General features: G+C 37.8%; 1 protein-coding gene across 1 annotated transcript; it reads right to left on the bottom strand.

The window, feature by feature from the left end:
• Positions 1 to 627: 627 nt before the first annotated feature.
• Positions 628 to 20,326, bottom strand: LOC110450490 (neurogenic locus notch homolog protein 1-like). The gene is made up of 17 exons (XM_021498043.1): positions 20,285 to 20,326; positions 19,897 to 20,051; positions 19,483 to 19,661; positions 18,834 to 18,893; positions 17,168 to 17,355; positions 16,358 to 16,518; positions 15,465 to 15,640; positions 14,592 to 14,627; positions 14,045 to 14,158; positions 13,318 to 13,488; positions 9,871 to 10,050; positions 8,846 to 9,016; positions 8,549 to 8,719; positions 8,212 to 8,382; positions 7,477 to 7,673; positions 1,828 to 1,990; positions 628 to 1,460 (listed from the first exon to the last, which is right to left on the bottom strand). The coding sequence occupies exons 1-17, from the start codon at positions 20,318 to 20,320 to the stop codon at positions 1,390 to 1,392; spliced, it is 2,400 nt and encodes a 799-aa protein (XP_021353718.1). The 5' UTR covers positions 20,321 to 20,326; the 3' UTR covers positions 628 to 1,389.
• Between the last annotated feature and the right edge of the window lie 879 nt (positions 20,327 to 21,205).

Below are 21,205 nucleotides of genomic sequence, written 5' to 3'. Positions count from 1 at the left end.
AATCCGCTATTATTAAGAATGTTAATGTTCAAGGATCAAGTCAAATGGACATGTACATTACTCATGTATATTACTCATACACCAGTTTTTATAGGATAAAAAATGTCTACAACACTAAGGTCGCTCAACGTCTTAAGGATATTCTGATTAACAAAATACTATGTTTACTTGGTGTAATAAATCACTAAATTACAAACATTATACTTGATGAAATTAATTATTTTTCCAAGTCAACCTCAACTTATACCGTGAGATATATTTATCACCCTGATGATAAGTGACTACATCATGTCATATTTCGTGTTAAAGGTAATATCATATTACCTATTCTAACCTCATAATATGGTAATAAAATGACGTCATAGACTATCTGATATATGATGACATCACACTTGAAACAACATAATTATGTCGAGTCAAAATTGAGGGATTTAAAATTCAAACATGACATCAGAAAAAGGTGTTCGTAAATGTTTTTCATAATTTTATAGAAATTGATGAAATATTTATCACGATTTATTTTCAAATCTAAAATAAAAAAAATCCTTAGACTCGCTGCATCAATATCATACTGAATTGAAACTCAAGTAACTTGATATGTATTTGTCAAGAAAACACTGACCTGAATGCTATAGTAAACTATTACTCGTTTGTTTGGCAATAAGCATGTTTCAAAGGATGTGCTGTGAATGAGATATTTCGTTCACATCTTTATATAAAAAGTAAATAACTATAGCTGAGGAGCGTGTGTCAATGTCACAGCGCCAACACTTGTATGAATGACAACAGCACAGTTGACCTGATGAATAACACCTCTTTATTAGAAAGTTAAAAAGAATTTCGAGAAGACAATGAAGTTTTCTGGTTTTTATTTATGAATTTATATTTTTGCCAAGTAAAACAAATCAGTCACACGATTTGTAATGTAAGCATCGTTTAAATTTTACTGAAACAATCATAAACCTATGAATAAAATAATGATCAATGGAAAGATTAAGATTAATATATATATAAATATATATATATATTATGTGAAATTTGTGTAACAAATTTGTGACAATTTGTCATACAATTACAAATGAATATTTAAAACAATGTGAAATAGAGACTAAATTATTTTTGGCACTTCAATTAATGTTCACGAGCAACATTTGATAGGCTGAACTTAAGTTTCGGGATTTACGCGGCTGCAATGTTATCGCTGCAATATCAATAGGCATGGAGATTTACAACAACAGAATACATCACATGGAAAATAAAAACATCTATTTCAAACGTACATAAAAAGAAATCTTCCATTTTGTGCCAAACTTTTCATATATACAGTATTTAACAAATAATCAGTTAAGAACCAGATTGCTTTGAATTGTGAGGGACAGGTCGGGATGTTTACATGTTCTTGAATATAGCAGCAAAGACCAGACTCACGACCAACAACGTGATGGAGGCAAAAACATGTTCTGAAAACGATGGAAACAAGTGTCAAATATTGCCTTTTTGTTATCCGAATGGTGATATTATTTTCACTTTTTAAATTGTTCATTTACATCTTCAAAATTTCATACTCAATACTGATTTTTTGCCTTTTTCTATAATTATTTTTTTGTTATTTATTTGGCATTTGCAGTTTCAATGCATTGGTCAAACATTACCACTGATTTGAATTATTGAAACAACCGCGTTCTTTGCACCTAATTTGTTGTGTATTCGTTTAATTAATTTTTTTTTTTTTTTTTTTAATTTGATGAAATCAGATTTTTTTTGTTTTAATACTTAAACACTATAAAATGCACGTTGCATAATATATATAACTATATAAGCCATTACCTGCTCCAGATTCGCACATGGCCATAAGTTCTGCGTCACATCCGGCGTACCCGGTTGTTTCGTCACTTCCGTCATCGCAGTCATTAGAACAGTCGCACTTCATGCTTAACATAATACATGTCATCCCCCCTGATTCACATGTGAACCAGTTAGAAGGACAAAGCTGTTAACAGAAACGAAAACAATTAAATTTTTTAACAATTCAGATTTTCAAAACGAACTTCTATAATTATCTAAAATAATCAAAAAGGTTTCCATATTTTCTTTTCTCTCTTACAAATATGTCTCTTCGAATTTTTTACTTGTTTATATTTTTCTATCATATTTAGATCTAATTTAACTTCGACATATCGGGTGATTTCCCGTCCTGACTTCATTAGCAGGCGTCCGTATATAGATTATTTTATACTGAGAGAAGTTTCCTGTATAACCTGATTTTTGTTATTATCTTTCACTGAGACATGTTCCCTGTGTTACCTTACCAGTTTGTAATTTCTCTCACTGAGACATGCTCCCTGTGTTACCTACCCAGTTTGTAAATTCTCTCTCATTGAGATATGTTTCCCATGTTACCTTACCAGTTTGTACATTTTCTCACTGAGACATGTTCCCCGTGTTACCTTACCAGTTTGTCCATTCTTTCTCACTGGGACATGTTCCCTGTGCTACCTTCCCAGTTTGTAAATTCTCTCTCATTGAGTTATGATTCCCGTGTTACCTTACCAGTTTGTCCATTCTTTCTCACTGGGACATGTTCCCTGTGTTACCTAACCAGTTTGAAAATTCTCTCTAACTGAGACATGCTCCCTGTGTTACCTACCCAGTTTGTAAATTCTCTCTCATTGAGTTATGATTCCCGTGTTACCTTACCAGTTTGTACATTCTCTCTTACTGAGACATGTTCCCTGTGTTACATTACCAGTTTGTACATTCTTTCTCACTGAGACATGTTCCCTGTGTTCCCTTACCAGTTTGTAAATTCTCTCTAACTGAGACATGTTCCCAGTGTTACCTTACCAGTTTGTAAATTTTCTCTCATTGAGACATGTTCCCTGTGTTTCCTTACCCGTTTGTAAATTCTCTCTAACTGGGACATGTTCCCTGTGTTACCTTGCCAGTTTGTAAATTCTCTCTCACCGATACATGCTCCCTGTGTTACCTTACCGGTTTGTAAATTCTCTCTCACTGAGAAATGCTCCCTGTGTTACCTTACCAGTTTGTTCATTCTCTCTCACCGAGACATGCTCCCTGTGTTACCTTACCCGTTTGTAAATTCTCTCTAACTGAGACATGCTCCCGTGTTACCTTACCAGTTTGTACATTCTCTAACTGAGACATGTTCCCTGTGTTACCCTACCAGTTTGTACATTCTCTCTCACTGGGACATGTTCCCTGTGCTACCTTCCCAGTTTGTAAATTCTCTCATTAAGCCATGTTTCCTGTGTTCCCTTACCAGTTTGTAAATTCTCTCGCTGTGACATGTTCCCTGTGTTACCTTATCAGTTTGTAAATTCTCTCTAACTGAGACATGCTCCCTGTGTTACCTTACCGGTTTGTAAATTCTCTCTCACTGAGACATGCTCCCTGTGTTACCTACCCAGTTTGTAAATTCTCTCTCACCGAGACATGTTCCCTGTGTTACCTTAGCAGTTTGTAAATTCTCTCTCATTGAGACATGTTCCCCGTGTTACCTTACCAGTTTGTAAATTATCTCACTGAGACATGCTCCCTGTGTTACCCTACCAGTTTGTACATTCTCTCTCACTGGGACATGTTCCCTGCGTTACCTTACCAGTTTGTAAATTCTTTCTCACTGAGACATGTTCCCTGTGTTCCCTTACCAGTTTGTACATTCTCTAACTGAGACATGTTCCCTCTGTTACCTTACCAGTTTGTAAATTTTCTCTCATTGAGATATGTTTCCCATGTTACCTTACCAGTTTGTACATTTTCTCACTGAGACATGTTCCCCGTGTTACCTTCCCAGTTTGTAAATTCTCTCACTGGGACATGTTCCCTGTGTTACCATACCAGTTTGTAAAATTCTCTCTCACTGACACATGTTCCCCGTGTTACCTTACCAGTTTGTAAATTCTTTCTCACTGGGACATGTTCCCTCTGTTACCTCACCAGTTTGTAAATTCTCTCTCATTGGGACATGCTCCCTGTGTTACCTTACCCGTTTGTAAATTCTCTCTAACTGAGACATGCTCCCTGTGTTACCCTACCAGTTTGTACATTCTCTCTCATTGAGACGTGTTCCCCGTGTTACCTTACCAGTTTGTCCATTCTTTCTCACTGGGACATGTTCCCTGTGTTACCATACCAGTTTGTAAAATTCTCTCTCACTGACACATGTTCCCCGTGTTACCTTACCATTTTGTAAATTCTCTCTCACTGAGACATGTTCACTGTGTTACCTTACCAGTTTGTACATTCTCTAACTGAGACATGTTCCCTGTGTTACATTACCAGTTTGTACATTCTTTCTCACTGGGACATGTTCCCTCTGTTACCTCACCAGTTTGTAAATTCTCTCTCACTGAGAAATGCTCCCTGTGTTACCTTACCATTTTGTAAATTCTCTCTCACTGAGACATGTTTCCTGTGTTACCTTATCAGTTTGTAAATTCTCTCTCACTGAGAAATGCTCCCTGTGTTACCTTACCAGTTTGTGACCCCTCTCTCACTGAGACATGTTCCCTGTGTTACATTACCAGTTTGTACATTCTTTCTCACTGGGACATGTTCCCTCTGTTACCTCACCAGTTTGTAAATTCTCTCTCACCGAGACATGTTCCCTGTGTTACCTAACCAGTTTGAAAATTCTCTCTAACTGAGACATGTTTCCTGTGTTACCTTACTCACTGTGACATGTTCCCTGTGTTACCTTAGCAGTTTGTAAATTCTCTCTCATTGAGTTATGATTCCCGTGTTACCTTACCAGTTTGTCCATTCTTTCTCACTGGGACATGTTCCCTGTGTTACCTTACCAGTTTGTAAATTCTCTCACTGTGACATGTTCCCTGTGTTACCTTAGCAGTTTGTAAATTCTCTCTCATTGAGATATGTTTCCCGTGTTACCTTACCAGTTTGTACATTCTTTCTCACTGGGACATGTTCCCTGTGTTAGCTTACCAGTTTGTAAATTCTTTCTCACTGGGACATGTTCCCTGTGTTAGCTTACCAGTTTGTAAATTCTTTCTCACTGGTACATGTTCCCTGTGTTACCTTACCAGTTTGTACATTCTCTAACTGAGACATGTTCCCTGTGTTACCTTACCAATTTGTAAATTCTCTCTCTTTGCGATATGTTTCCTGTGTTACCTTAGCAGTTTGTAAATTATCTCTCATTGAGATATGTTCCCTGTGTTACCTTACCAGTTTGTACAATCTTTCTCACTGGGACATGTTCCCTGTGTTACCTTGCCAGTTTGTAAATTCTCTCTCATTGAGACATGTTCCCTGTGTTACCTTACCAGTTTGTACATTCTTTCACTCTGGGACATGTTCCCTGTGTTGCCTTACCAGTTTGTAAATTCTCTCACTGAGACATGTTCCCCGTGTTACCTTACCAGTTTGTAAATTCTCTCTCATTGAGACATGTTCCCTGTGTTCCCTTATCAGTTTGTAAATTCTCTCTAACTGAGACATGCTCCCTGTGTTACCTTCCCAGTTTGTAAATTCTCTCACTGGGACATGTTCCCTGTGTTACCTTACCCGTTTGTAAATTCTCTCTAACTGAGACATGTTCCCTGTGTTACCTTACCAATTTGTAAATTCTCTCTCTTTGAGTTATGTTTCCTGTGTTACCTTAGCAGTTTGTAAATTCTCTCTCTTTGAGATATGTTTCCTGTGTTACCTTAGCAGTTTGTAAATTATCTCTCATTGAGATATGTTCCCTGTGTTACCTTACCAGTTTGTAAATTCTCTCAATGAGACATGTTCCCCGTGTTACCTTACCAGTTTGTAAATTCTCTCATTGAGACATGTTCCCTGTGTTACCTTATCAGTTTGTAAATTCTCTCTAACTGAGACATGCTCCCTGTGTTACCTTCCCAGTTTGTAAATTCTCTCACTGGGACATGTTCCCTGTGTTACCTTACCAGTTTGTACAATCTTTCTCACTGGGACATGTTCCCTGTGTTACCTTGCCAGTTTGTAAATTCTCTCTCATTGAGACATGTTCCCTGTGTTCCCTTATCAGTTTGTAAATTCTCTCTAACTGAGACATGCTCCCTGTGTTACCTTCCCAGTTTGTAAATTCTCTCACTGTGACATGTTGCCTGTGTTACCTTAGCAGTTTGTAAATTCTCTCTCATTGAGATATTTTCCCTGTGTTACCTTACCAGTTTGTATATTCTTTCTTACTGAGACATGTTCCCTGTGTTACCTTACCAGTTTGTACAATCTTTCTCACTGGGACATGTTCCCTGTGTTACCTTCCCAGTTTGTACATTCTTTCACACTGGGACATGTTCCCTGTGTTACCTTACCCGTTTGTAAATTCTCTCTAACTGAGACATGTTCCCTCTGTTACCTTACCAGTTTGTAAATTCTCTCTAACTGAGACATGCTCCCTGTGTTACCTTACCAGTTTGTGATTTCTCTCTCACTGAGACATGTTCCCTGTGTTACCTTACCAGTTTGTAAGTTCTCTCTAACTGAGACATGTTCCCTGTGTTACCTTACCAGTTTGTAAATTATCTCTCACTGGGACATGTTCCCTGTGTTACCTTACCAGTTTGTAAATTCTCTCTCTTTGAGATATGTTCCCTGTGTTACCTTACCAGTTTGTAAATTCTTTCTTACTGAGACATGTTCCCTGTGTTACCTTACCAATTTGTAAATTCTCTCTCTTTGAGATATGTTTCCTGTGTTACCTTAGCAGTTTGTAAATTCTCTCTCTTTGAGAGGCGTTCTCCGTGTTTTTTTGTATCTTACCAGTTGATATATTTTTTCTTACCTAGATACCTTTCCGATGTTACCTGTACCCAATTGTAATACCTTTTCATTGTCAAAGGTTTCTCATATAATTTGCCTTACATTGGGATGCTTGACATATTATAATACTTGTAGGTGAATGATCTTCCATAGAGGGATATATCTCGTATGCTTTTAATTCGTAATGGAACTCATTTTTTAATGTAAACCTTTTTCGTATAAGTTCACCGTTCTGTAGAATGTTTCCGCTTCTCTAGCGGTGTTTCCTTCAGTGAGAGATATTTCTTCTATAAACATACATCCCCGTGCTGTTAGAACATATATCTCCCATGTGCAGATTCACGCAATTTTTTATCGGTTGACCTTTTGCACTAATATGTAATATACATATGTTTCTTAAATTTGACCTCTTGACTGGCTGTAGCACTGCATTCCATTTCCTCCGTGTATATAAAAACGCTAAACTCTGCCTTATCGCTTACTTGCTGTATGTTCGTTCTCCCACAACAGAAACGTGAAATTCATTGATTACATAATCTACTTCCCCAACCTAAGTTTGCTTGCTTTTAACAAACAATTCATACCTTTAGGTAAATCATATTTCATTATAGCATTTTCGTGACCTATTTCCCGAATCTCACTTTCCATCAACCCTTTCATTTAGGTGTTGATAAAACCTTACGGACTACAACAATGTCCCATTACCTGTTGGTAAACTCCTGCTTGCGGAGCAGGGCACGATTGGGTGTTGCAGTCGGTGAATTCACTGGAAGATCCAGAACAGGTCTGTCCACCATTGGAAGGAAGAGGGTTATCACACGCCCTTGAACGGGAGTAGACTCCCGACCCACACGTTTTAGTACAAGCTCCATAAGCAGACCAATTACTCCATCCGCCATTGGCTGTACAAATATGAATTTCCTATAAGTGTCAAAACTAACAAAACGACATGCTTACTTTCGTACGAAAATATTCAGGATTGGACATTACATTTATAATTCTGTTTGCGATTCATGAAAAATGGTGGTACGAAAAGAAACGATCTAATACGATATGACGTCACGTCGTATGTCGGTATCTAACAGTGAAACTGATAAGACAATGATGTATACCGGGAAATATGTACTGCAGTTTAACTTTCGCCTTTTTCGCCCTCCGGAATGAGCGCGAATTAATCAAAGCAGGAAACATTAGTTGACAACTTAATATGCATAGTAATTAAATGTGAATGGCGAAATTAAGGCTGATTCTATGCATCATTTATAGTGCCACCACACTTGCATGCTACCTCACAAATACCGCAACATTAACCTCAGACCAGGTTAAACTAATTTCTCTGAATATCCATGCATACGACGACTTCGGGGATCGAACCTCGACCAATCCGCCCAGGAAATAGTCAATAAAGCACCCGCAGAGAATATTCTATTTCATACTTACTGATGCACGCTTGACTGTTGCATGTTTGACTTTCGGTGTTGGTGCCCCCACATTGGGCCCCGTTGTACTGAGCGGATGGGCTATCGCAGTTCCGGGTCCGACTCTGGACTCCACCCCCACAGGTCACCGAGCAAGTCGCCCATGACAACCAGTTACCCCATCCACCGTCAACTGAAATATAACGCAAAAAGGTTAGCATAGAAATGTATACAACCCTGGTAGAAAAACAAATTCTTAAAATCTACTACATCATTAAATAAAACATACAGTATCCACGGTATGGAGGTTTATATTAATTATGAATTCTAAGATGTGGATTGAAACTTGAAAGACGTACTTGGACAGTTGATTGTGCCGCATGCCTGTGTTTCCGCGGCTGAATTTGGACAGTCTGCTCCGCCATACTGTTTAACCGGGTTTGTACACGTACGAGTCCTACCCTGTGAACCACCGCCACACGTGACAGAACACGTGTCCCAGCTACTCCATGATGCCCAGCCTCCGTCAACTGTTTGAAATATTAATAATGCATACAGACAGCAATTCATATTTTGCATACTGCCCGAAAGAACAATTCTTTTTCCTTATTTAGTAAGTTAGAAATTTAAATTTATTAGCAGCCCAAACTACTTACTTGGACAATCGTGTGTATTACATGACTGGGAAGCGGTGGCGCTATTTGGACAGTCTGCCCCTCCGTACTGTCTGGCTGGGTTGGTACATGAACGAGTTTTCTGTTGTGTACCACCCCCACAGGTCACAGAACAAGTGCCCCAACCGCTCCATGAACTCCATCCTCCGTCAACTGTTAACAAATTCATGTGATATACAGCCACACCTCATGTATAATTGATGATTTTTGAGCAACTGTATTTCGTACTGTGAAATATAAAAGGTGCCTTATAATCGTTATAGATTCATTATCTCGATATCATCAAAATCAACCATCAATAAACATATTTTCTATGGTTTCATTTTAATGCCGCAACTCTATAAATATAGAAACGTTATATGTATTATGTATCAAAGACATATTGAAGTTTATGAGACGTTTTAACAGACAAAAATCAAGTTGAATTTATTTACCGCTTTCTGTCCCAAACATCATATTGGTTAATTGGGGCTATCTGTCTTGGTGAAGACTTTTTCCAATGCGCTTACGAAGATGCCCTACCATAGCAAAAAAATTGCGTTGCTATGCAGACACATCCAAACTATGACGGTTTTGGATGGTTAGCAAGCAGAAAAGTAAACCTCTGCATGTGACAAACAAAAATTCCTTTTTACGAATGGTATGACACTGTTTAAGCATGTCAAATATGTATTTGTTTTTTGCATGTTGAAGCTTTCAAAAATTGAAGTTAAATTTTCTTCAAAATGTCCCATTTACAAACAAATAGCGCACAGGAGACGATATTCACGCATTTTAAAACGAAGAGGCGGATTTTTGTCGCTCTTAGTAATTCCATAATCCTAGTCCAGTTGTCGAATGAATTTGAAATTTCATATTTGCGTACTTCATTTGCTCCGGATTACGAATATTACAACTTATTCTAAATCTTTGTTGAGGCCAGAAATGACCCCTAGTCCTTTGTCTGCATCATCATATATGCAGAAAAAAAATATATCTAGAAAATTAAAGGTAGGGAAGGTGCTTACTTGGACAACTTGCCGTGTTACAGGCCTGAGTGGCTGTTGCAGAAGACGGGTTGTTGGGACAGTCAGCGCCGCCATGTTGTCTTGAAGGATTGTTACAGGTTCTGGTTTTCTGTTGAGTTCCGCCTCCACACGTAGTCGTACAAGATCCCCAGCCACTCCACGAGGACCAACCACCATCGACTAGAGCATAAAAACAACGGCAGATGCATACTACATGTGTACCAGATTTAGTCTCAAAGATACGATGAATAGTTCAAAGATGCATTGTCAGATTTTTCCATTAAATTGATTTCAGTTTAAATATCAATTAATTTGTTCAGTTTCATTGAAGAATTTAATCACTCCACGTATCCATTCTTTTCTTGATAGATTTGTGCATTAATGAGTTTTCTATAGCGAACTACGCGTCACAGTTAAACTTGAATACTCACTCCATGAGTCCCAATATGCATTTACCAATAGCACAAACTCATCAGAAATGAGATTGAACTTGTTTAGTATCCAATCGTCAAAAGGGTTCATACACAAGTTGAAAACAAGAATCAATCTTTATATTATTATGGAAATATAAAGCAATGGAAATGTAAGAGAGATTAAAGAAAATGTGAACAGACTCTATGTGTGACCAAATTTTGATGTAAAAAACGTCTATTATTATTTCCGTTCTTCAAATTCAGTTTTTACTCTTATTTATATTTCTTCATCAATTAAAACATGTTCGTATATTTTAATAAGCTTGAAATATCCAGTTCAGAAGGATTGATACTTACTTAGACAGCTAGCCGTGTTGCAGCTCGTTGAAGATGTTGCAGTGGACGGGGTGGTACTTACTTTGACAGCTAGCCGTGTTGCGGCTCGTTGAAGATCTTGCAGTTGACGTGTTGGTACTTACTTGGATAGCTAGCTATAGCCGTGTTGCAGCTCGTTGAAGGTGTTGCAGTGGACGGGTTGGTACTTACTTTGACAGCGAGCCGTGTTGCAGCTCGTTGAAGATGTTGCAGTTGACGGGTTGGTACTTACTTGGACAGCTAGCCGTGTTGCGGCTCGTTGAAGATGTTGCAGTGGACGGGTTGGCACTTACTTGGATAGCTAGCCGTGTTGCAGCTCGTTGAAGATGTTGCAGTTGACGGGTTGGTACTTACTTGGATAGCTAGCTACAGCTGTGTTGCAGCTCGTTGAAGATGTTACAGTTGACGGGTTTGTATTTACCTGGACAGCTAGCCGTGTTGCAGCTCGTTGATGATGTTGCAGTGGACGGGTTGGGACTTACTTGGACAGCTAGCTATAGCCGTGTTGCAGCTCGTTGAAGATGTTGCAGTGGCCGGGTTGGTACTTACTTGGACAGCTAGCTATAGCCGTGTTGCAGCTCGTTGAAGATGTTGCAGTGGCCGGGTTGGTACTTACTTGGACAGCTAGCTATAGCCGTGTTGCAGCTTGTTGAAGTTGTTGCAGTGGACGTGTTGGTACTTACTTGGATAGCTAGCTACAGCTGTGTTGCAGCTCGTTGAAGATGTTACAGTTGACGGTTTGGTATTTACCTGGACAGCTAGCCGTGTTGCAGCTCGTTTAAGATGTTGCAGTGGATGGGTTGGTACTTAATTGGACAGCAAGCCGTGTTGCAGCTCGTTGAAGATGTTGCAGTGGACGGGGTGGTACTTACTTTGACAGCTAGCCGTGTTGCAGCTCGTTGAAGATGTTGCAGTAGACGGGTTGGTACTTACTTGGACAGCTAGCCGTGTTGCAGCTCATTGAAGATGCTGCAGTGGATGGCTTGGTACTTACTTGGAAAGCTAGCTTACGGCTCGTTGAAGATATTGCAGTGGACGGGTTGGTACTTACTTGGATAGCTAGCTACAGCTGTGTTGCAGCTCGTTGAAGATGTTACAGTTGACGGGTTTGTATTTACCTGGACAGCTAGCCGTGTTGCAGCTCGTTTAAGATGTTGCAGTGGATGGGTTGGTACTTAATTGGACAGCAAGCCGTGTTGCAGCTCGTTGAAGATGTTGCAGTGGACGGGGTGGTACTTACTTTGACAGCTAGCCGTGTTGCGGCTCGCTGAAGATGTTGCAGGTGACGTGTTGGGACTTACCTGGACAGCTAGCCGTGTTGCAGCTCGTTTAAGATGTTGCAGTGGATGGGTTGGTACTTAATTGGACAGCAAGCCGTGTTGCAGCTAGTTGAAGATGTTGCAGTGGACGGGTTGGTACTTACTTTGACAGCTAGCCGTGTTGCGGCTCGTTGAAGATGTTGCAGTTGACGTGTTGGTACTTACTTGGATAGCTAGCTATAGCTGTGTTGCACCTGGTTGAAGATGTTGCAGTTGACGGGTTGGTACTTACTTGGACAGCTAGCTATAGCCGTGTTGCAGCTTGTTTAAGTTGTTGCAGTGGACGGGTTGGTACTTACTTGGATAGCTAGCTATAGCTGTGTTGCACCTGGTTGAAGATGTTGCAGTTGACGTGTTGGTACTTACTTGGATAGCTAGCGATAGCTGTGTTGCACCTGGTTGAAGATGTTGCAGTTGACGGGATGGTACTTACTTGGACAGCTAGCTATAGCCGTGTTGCAGCTCGTTGAAGATGTTGCAGTGGACGGGTTGGTACTTACTTGGACAGCAAGCCGTGTTGCAGCTCGTTGAAGTTGTTGCAGTGGACGGGTTGGTACTTACTTGGACAGCTAGCGATATAATTTATGTTAAACTGCAATCGTTTTCTATATACGTTCACGTAATGTCCTAGTTATGAAACAGGGAGTAACACCCCACAATACATCTCTATTGTTACGCTACTTTTACTAACATTATTCAAGTTTGGATTGTCCTTATTTTAATTAGGATCTCAACGAACTTAGTGTTGTTTAAAATCATTACGCTTGAATATAGAGGAACCGCATAAGTTTCCCTTCATATTATATTTATGATACAAGTTTTGGATTTGTCATGTTTGCGAACCTCTGGCGAGCAAATATGAACAATCCAGAACGAGTATCATCAATCCTATATGAAGGGAAACATATGACAGATTCTTTTTATCATATAATACAAAGTAAACTGTATAATTGTGATCTGAAACAATTTTTTTGCACTTGGCCGCCTCTGAAACGATGTAAATTGCGTCCGCTTCTCAATGACGTGACGTCACATTGATTGTTCCTATTCGATTATGACGTCATTTCCGGAGTGATATTACGCACGTTAAACATAATTTATGTGATGGCTTTACGACACTGCATAACACGGTATTTATAGGATAAAATGCATTCTAACACGATTCGTTTGCAACGCGTGTTTTGATTGGATACGGACCGTGTTCTAATCTGCGATAGAATCATGATCAATCCTATCGGTCTCGAGTTCAAACCCAAATTTCATGTTCTAATCGCCAGTATAGCCACTCAAAACAACGTACTATCCCCTAAATAATACATAATGTTAATCAGGAAACGTACTTGCACAAGATTGGACGTTACATGAAGCGGTTTCTGTGGTACTTCCGGCACAGGAAGCTCCAGATCCAAAGGGAGATGGATTGTTGCAAGTCCTCGTTCTGGTCTTACTTCCGGATCCGCATGTCGTCGTGCATGATCCATATGAACTCCAGCTTGAAAACCCACCATTCACTATTAACGGAAACATAGTGAAATATTACTTAACGTAAAAACAAAAGTTCACTTGCATCCCTTTTTTAAAAAAAAGGTGAAATATAGCAGTCTTGTTTACACTACGATCCTAACCTGTGAATTTTAAGATAACTTCATATGAAGATTAAATTAACTACAAATTAATTATGATTTAAATATGAAATTATCGTTATAAGGAGTCATTTGATAGTTTAAGAAAATTAGCCGGTATATTTTGCTTGACAAAGTGCGTTAATACTGCCGCCATACATGCAAAATAAAAATTTACTAATTATATTCATCAAGTGATATTTTATTCGGCTTCAGTCAAGTACTTCAACAGAGCAGCACGTATTCCATTTTCTGGAAAAGCGATTTGACCGTTTAAAAAAAGGATTTCTTATTGAACAAAATTAATAAGAAACGTCGGGATAGCTTTAACAGAAAATAAGATTCAAAACAAGTTTATTTTAACGTATCCCTTAAAGGACGGATGGCGTGCGGTTAATTGATTGATCCAATGGCTATATATTTCCGCATGGGGTTTCGGACTTACAGTTTTGGCAATTATTTCCAAAGTAATTTCCAGCACATGCGCACTCATAGGTAGTCCCCAGGTCAATGCAGGTAGCGCCGTTGCCACACCGATTTGGATTGCACATATCCATCGCTATAAAACAACAACATACAAATACCCATTCAAATAAAAGTATCGTATCCTTTGGAACCTTATTGCTAATAAGTTTTTAATTTGTTCTTGTCAGTTGAATACAAATTAAATACATTTGATTTGCTATTTTACCTGTGTTCTGACATTTGTTTATATCGTTGAGCTTTTGAAAATGAACACTTATTTGAATATTCATTATATCAGTCAGCATACAAGTCCCATTCAAACAAATTTTATTTACATTGAATAGATTTGGCATATGTTCTTACAACTTACTAGGGCCTCTCCTAATTATTATGTGTCTTGCTCTGTAACAGTAATGATTTTTTATCCGAATTTTGAGATTTTTCAAAGGTTAGAATAACATTTTCTCTTTTATTTTAACCTTATTACAACACATAAAACATGTTTATGTGAAATTGAATATACTCACAAACCGAGATTACAAACACATCAGCCAATACTTGATCTGTAAGAAAAAGACAATGTGTTCGGTTATAGCCTGAGCTGTAAAACCAGGACCAGTCAATGACACTGCAAAATATTATCTGAGAGCAGACTGATCAGTGAGCTCTTAATAAATCTGTTGAAAGACGAGATGAAGCAAAACAACATGTTTTGATTTTTTCTTTTCAGTGTAATGGATTTTATCAAACTTGACCACTAATTCGAAAACTAGTTCTTTTTTTCACTACTGTTTCACAGATGCTAAATGACCAAATGGTCAAACCGTGTTATTCATTAAACATTAAAATACATTCATATTTAATATGAAGAAAAAATCCATATTTCCTAAAATAAATATATTTATTGTACATGTTTATGCTTTTCATGTTTTGATAAGGTCAAAAGCTGATCGAGTGAAGATATTGTTCTGACCGAGATTTTATTTATTTCAGAAAATGATGCATATGCGAAGCTGAATCGAGTCATTTCGGTACATACATAACTATTATACAAACGCTTACAGCGTAACCGAATCGACGTCGATTTTGTGGACAACTCGTTCACATTTTGCACCTTTGTGTGCATACGCTTCACTGGTCATTTGGTCTGATGAAGGTGACAGTGTACATATCGTAATAGTAATCGAAACGTCACATAGAAAATCTTATTGGTTGTGTAAGAAGAACTTTGCATAATCCATACTTTCCAACCCGAGGAAAATATTTAGAAAGATGCATATGTATGTTTTGTGCCAGTGATTTTGATTAACGAAACGCTATTCGTGTAATACAACTTACACTAACCACCTTTATTGCGGCATACCGGAAGTATGGCGAGAAACATAATAAATAGTACGTACTATCTGATAGCTCATATCCGGCTGCATCACTGTACAAGTAATATGGTTTAATGTTGCTTTTCGTTTCCCAACTGCAGGCATAGCTTGCAACTTCCGATACAATGAACCATCCTGCATCACTTTGGCATCCGCCATAATTTCGGTTCATGTAGAAATCACGCCCGTGAGGCTGATGCCTAGAGGATAACAAAATACATAATTATGTAGTTATATTCACCCTCATTTTCTTATTCTTTTTTTATGTTTATAAACCGGGCTGTGGCTTTCATTTATGAGATAGAATTTTTGTATTGGGCGTGAACTTGTTTTCTTGCAGTTTATCTTATGATTTATGATGATACAAAATGTAGAAAAATATAAACTTTATCATAGTGTCACAAAATCAATGTCACCTTGTCTGTCATTAAACAATGACAGACAAGGTGACATTAATGTTGTAACATCGGCTTTCTACTAAAGCAGGTATTAGGTAAATTTCACATTGATCCCAGATTGGTCAATAAATAGTAGCTGTATTGTTTGGTCGTCACTAGATTAGTATTAAAGTTATTGTGATTCAATGACTATTCCGTCTTTGCGTATTGCAGAGTTATCTTCTCTTGTGAACAGGTATTGGTTGTTACGTCACATTGTTTGTGAGAGTAACGTCATCAATTTTTGAGAAAACGACGTAATTTTCTCACACAAACCAATGACGTAACAATCTATACCTGCTCACAAGAGAAGATAACTCTGCAATACGAAAAGACGGAATTACCTTACCTTTGTTTATATTTTGCTCTAGTTTGTTTTCGATTTTGAGTTCAAATTATGGTGCTGTTGATGTCATTCAGTGAATATTAAATTCACTGGATGGATGTAAAATATGAAAACTGCTTCAGGCTACTACATACCCATCAATAGAATCATAGTTTGTGGTCGAAGTTGGGCCCAGGTCATTCCATGACGAGTACAGTACTCTGGCTTTGGTGAACCAGCTGTTCTTGTCCGCACCATGAGCATCAAATACAGCGAATGCCTTCTCTTTGCCACCAGTCACAAAAGACACGCGAACCTGTGACATAGAATTCAATCATAAACGTCATTTACGGTACAGCAGTTGATTCCTCGACAATACAATTGATCACAAATAACAGTAATGAAAGGAAGTCGTTGTTACACTAATAAAACAATACGTTTAAATTAAACATGCGGCGGATATTTTCCTATCTGAACGTATTTCTGAATGTCTAATGAAAACTGAAACCAGAACTCTATTCTTAATTCCTAGACCGATTGATATACAGCCATGCTAATTACTGAACCCCCGAGAGAGATGTTTTTTTTATAACGGCACCTACTTCTAAACAAGAGAAACACATTAAACGTGTTATGAGTAATGAAATTGACTACCGTATCATATCCACCTCACTGATGAACTGGACAATCGGAATTATTTCAAATAAATGCATCTGTTATATTCAAGCAAATATTAGTTATTAGAATAAAAAAAAAGTAACATTTATATAAAGTTTGTAATAAAGCATATTTACAATTTTATTCATTGAAAAACTAAATTTTAAAAGGTACCTACTTACTTCGTATTTTAAGTAATTATTTGTTCATGACAAAAGGTGCTAAACTTCTGTTAATATAGCTCTTTGGTGTATGACGACATTTTATTACGTAATTGACCTGGTTACAACCTATGTTGACGTACGTACTGCGCTGATGTAGTAATCGGACCAGCTGTCGACTATTGATGACTTGTAGGATTTAGTTCCTGACGCTATGGACATAGCGTCAGCGTCTCCCTCGTTAACCGTGTAAGTGCCTTTCCATAAGTCTCGTACATCGGTCGCTCCTCCTCCAATACCCTGCCCGTGTGCTAACTTCATAACCGGTGTCCAGCCTTAAACAATACGGCAAATGCAATTAAAATCGTTTTACGATCATTTTCTGTTCAATTAAACCAAATAAAGTGCAAAGAAATCTTGAATTATTACAACCCAGGTTAAGTATATTCTTGCCAATCGCACACATAATATGTGAAACAAGGTTTCGACACTGTAACATCAGAGGGAAAATTAAACGGAGCTAGAAGGGAATTCGATTTCAGAACCTCTATGCTCTAGACGGACGCTCTAATCAAATGAACTACATGATCATCGTCACTCCCTCTCTATATAATGTGGATATGAATGAGGTATATTGTAAACTCTTTTGTACTCTAACTCTACGTTTCGGATTATATGCTTATATTTGAATTTATCAATGTTGCGGTCATCACCCTGTTTTAATGAGGGTCACGTGTGGCGTGTTTGCAGGGTACATATAGTGCAGATCATGTGACGTACATGTAGCGCGAAGCGCACGTACTTTACCCGAGATACAGGTGAATTGTACATGTGTACAAGCTATGTGTTAGTCATTAGAGCTATTATGTGGCGCACCAGGACAGACGCTATATTGTTACAATAATAATTATCACAATCTAGTTCGTAGGTCGTCTCAAAGTGGTTCACAAAATATTATCCGTGGTTATAGGGCCTTTGCAACCAGCCAATATCTTTCTCAACTACATTGAGAGCATACAGACGGTGCTGCCATTTCGGCGCTCAAAGCTAGCATTCAACAATTCTAGCACTGCCCAACCACGTACTTACTTACAGCTAGTAGACTGCAACAAGCAGAGTAAAGTATCTTTCTCAAAGATACAACACCGTGCCGTGCCGTGCCGTGACTCGAACCCCCAACCCTTTGGTCACGAGCCCGGCGTCCTACCACTAGACTACCGTGCCTCCATGTTACTTCAAGTGTTATATTACTTCAAAATGTAGTCGAATGTTATGTTTGACCTTGACCTTTGACCATTTACATTTAAACGACGACCGCTAAAATCGATTCAGGTACAGTGTATGGTGTAAAAATAAACTTAATTTGTTGAGGGACGTACGCACTGACAAAGTGATTATCATATACCTCCTCAATAAGTTGGGCTATACTTAAGAAATTTAAACCCACCATTTTTTAAAATGTGATATTTCATTCTTATACTGTTTGTTTAATGGACCATTGAACATATCTAAACAAATAGTTTTGATTGTTTCTAGAGTTTTACATGACAACACCAGTATATTTAGCACTGTGAATATATTGGTATATCTGATATTGTCTTAAATATTTGTATTACTCAGCTTAGTTTATGAAACATACATTAAGTTTGTTCGCTTATTAATATTAACCACACCACTTAACATGATGCTTTTTGTTCTTATTTCAAATATTTTCGAATGAAATCATTTGCTATATTAAGTGTTATTATATTATGTAAGTAGTGGGCCTAATAGTTTACATTGGCTAATCATCGGTAACGTTAAACATAATTACCTGTAATGAAGATGCCCATGGTTTCAGCTGCTGGGAATCCGGCGCTGTTCCAGTTGCCTCCTGAAGAAGAGAAAAAAGTCGCGTGATTGAAATATTGTAATTCTTATCTTCTATAAACGATCATCTTTCTTTTGGATTCTCTTAAGATTCAATCAGAAGTCACTATCAATATTTCAAATATATTGGCTGCAAAAATAATGCAAATGATAAATAAGAATTGCTTTTTTTTTTTTTTTTTAATGTTGCTCTATGAATGTTTTAAACACGAATACGACATCAAAATACAACAACGTCAAGCTGGTCTATTTATTTGGATATGCATTTTACACAATTTTACTTGATCAAATATATAGGCCGTCAATGGAATGGAAATGATAAAAAAGTATTGCTATATTAAAAACAAATGTTGCAAAAAAAAGAAAACTTCAGAAAAAATGCAATATGTCGCTGTAATTGAATTCAAAACACCTCCCTGCATAAGTTCAATATTTAGATATAAAATATATTGCCGTATAACTGTCATCTAAACAATTAGCCAATACCTTGCTCTAGTCAAAAATGAAAAAAAGTTCATGAAATGAAATGGAACCCCGTGTCTACGTAATTAGAATGAGGCAATATTATATTTTACTTTTTAAATGCGTCTCACCTAACTCTGCCCGGGCGACCGTAGTTCCAGCACTGTAGAGGAAATAAGGGCGCGTTTGAACATTCTGATCCCAGGAGCAGGGTGCGCCACCACCCCGTTTGTCAAGGATCTGCATCCAAATATCGTCATTAGGGCAACCATTATATACGTGATGTATGGTGAACTTCCGGTTGGTGTCCCTGTTATGACGTAATACATAATATTAATAACATTTGTCGCAATCAGAGGAAGGTGATAACCTCTTATATATGTTTAAAGCATACATTTCGAGGAAACATGGCATGATAACAAACGGCGTCAGCTGTGTTGATTGACAGTAAATATCGTCAGAACCAATTAAAATATCAATGTAGAATTTTTACAAGCACATTTTTTCTTAGAATGTAATATTTATCCTAAAGTGATATTATTTACCCGTCAATGCCGCACGCGACCTTGCTCTTGCTAATGTCCGTGTATTTGGAGTAGATGATGTTTGGATCTGAAAACCATGACGATTTGTCGGACCCACGGCCATTGAAGACAGTGTAGGCCACCTCTGTACCGCCGGTGAAATAGGAATAACGTACCTGCAATATGACACACAATCCACACTAGGTACTCCAGGATAAATCATATTTATAACGTGAAATGAGGACGTCACTCATCATGCTAATTTTGTTGTGACATCGTGAAAATTAAATATTGCTTATCAGAACTTCAAAGACAAACAACGCCGTGTTTTTTTTTTCAATGTTTCATTGATCAGATCTTAAAAATTCCGGATTTTTTATTATGAACTCAGAAATAAGCAATAACATACTTGATCGACCAGCTCCTCTGACCATGTCTCCACCATAGCAGATTTGTAGGTTTTGCTTGGAGACTTAGTTATAGTTATGGCGCTGACGTCATTGCTGTTCTCGGTGCTGGAACCAGTCCACAACTCTAACAGCGATCCGGCTGAGGATTCAACGCCGGTGACACCCTTGAACACCATTTTCCATTCTGTGATAACAAACAAGGTTGGTTTTAGCATGGTGTGTCTCGCTTTATTTAATCAAAAATGCTGGACAATTTAGGTTTATTGACATGTAAATTTGGTTTTAAATATCTTTGAATCATCGCGGTTTTATCGCGATGCCTAGGCACGATTAAGCAACATCTGCTCATGATTCACACGTTCAGTGTCACAGTTATCGTGATCATTTTTCTTGTAGACATAAATATATAAATTGGATAGGTAAAATAATTCTGATTCCGCTACTTATAACAGCATTACAACTGGTTTAAGATCTGGCTTCATTTGTTGATATACATAATGGAATTGTGCAATTATAGTTCATGTTTAGAAATATAGTTAATGTGTACATTTTTAGTTAATGGTTACATATATAGTTAATGTTTATACCTACCTAGACCTCACGGCAACTAGAACACAATATGTAGCCGATACGGTTAAATTTCCCACAAAATATGATTAAGACATCAAACAAACTTACCAAGAACGAAAATTGCAAACGAATCTCCTGTCTGTCTGTTACCTGAAATCAATACGAAAAAAAGGAAATAAAAATCTTGAGAAAACCCAGTTTAAATACATTTAAATACTCAAAATGAATGGAAAGACATCAATATATCCATCTTTAAAGAATATCGGCTGATGAATTGCTCCTGATATTTTTTTGTTTGTTAAATCGTCCAATACTAGGTCCAACACTGACAATATAACCGGATCGACTTC

Source organism: Mizuhopecten yessoensis, unplaced genomic scaffold (assembly GCF_002113885.1).
Source record: "Mizuhopecten yessoensis strain PY_sf001 unplaced genomic scaffold, ASM211388v2 scaffold5229, whole genome shotgun sequence".
NCBI classification, from domain to species: Eukaryota; Metazoa; Mollusca; class Bivalvia; order Pectinida; family Pectinidae; genus Mizuhopecten; species Mizuhopecten yessoensis.
The sequence above is the reverse complement of the archived record's forward strand: the minus strand, read 5'-3'. Positions and strand labels throughout refer to the sequence as shown.

What these genes read in the sequence shown, in the direction of transcription:
- LOC110450490 (XM_021498043.1), bottom strand. Translation starts at nt 20,320, where the DNA reads ATGGTGGAGACATGGTCAGAGGAGCTGGTCGATCAA. An exon ending in TGGAAATAATTGCCAAAACT is followed by an intron (nt 13,489 to 14,044) that starts GTAAGTCCGAAA and finishes TTCCGTTAATAG; the next exon opens with TGAATGGTGGGTTTTCAAGC. An exon ending in TAACGTCCAATCTTGTGCAA is followed by an intron (nt 10,051 to 13,317) that starts GTACGTTTCCTG and finishes TTTATGCTCTAG; the next exon opens with TCGATGGTGGTTGGTCCTCG.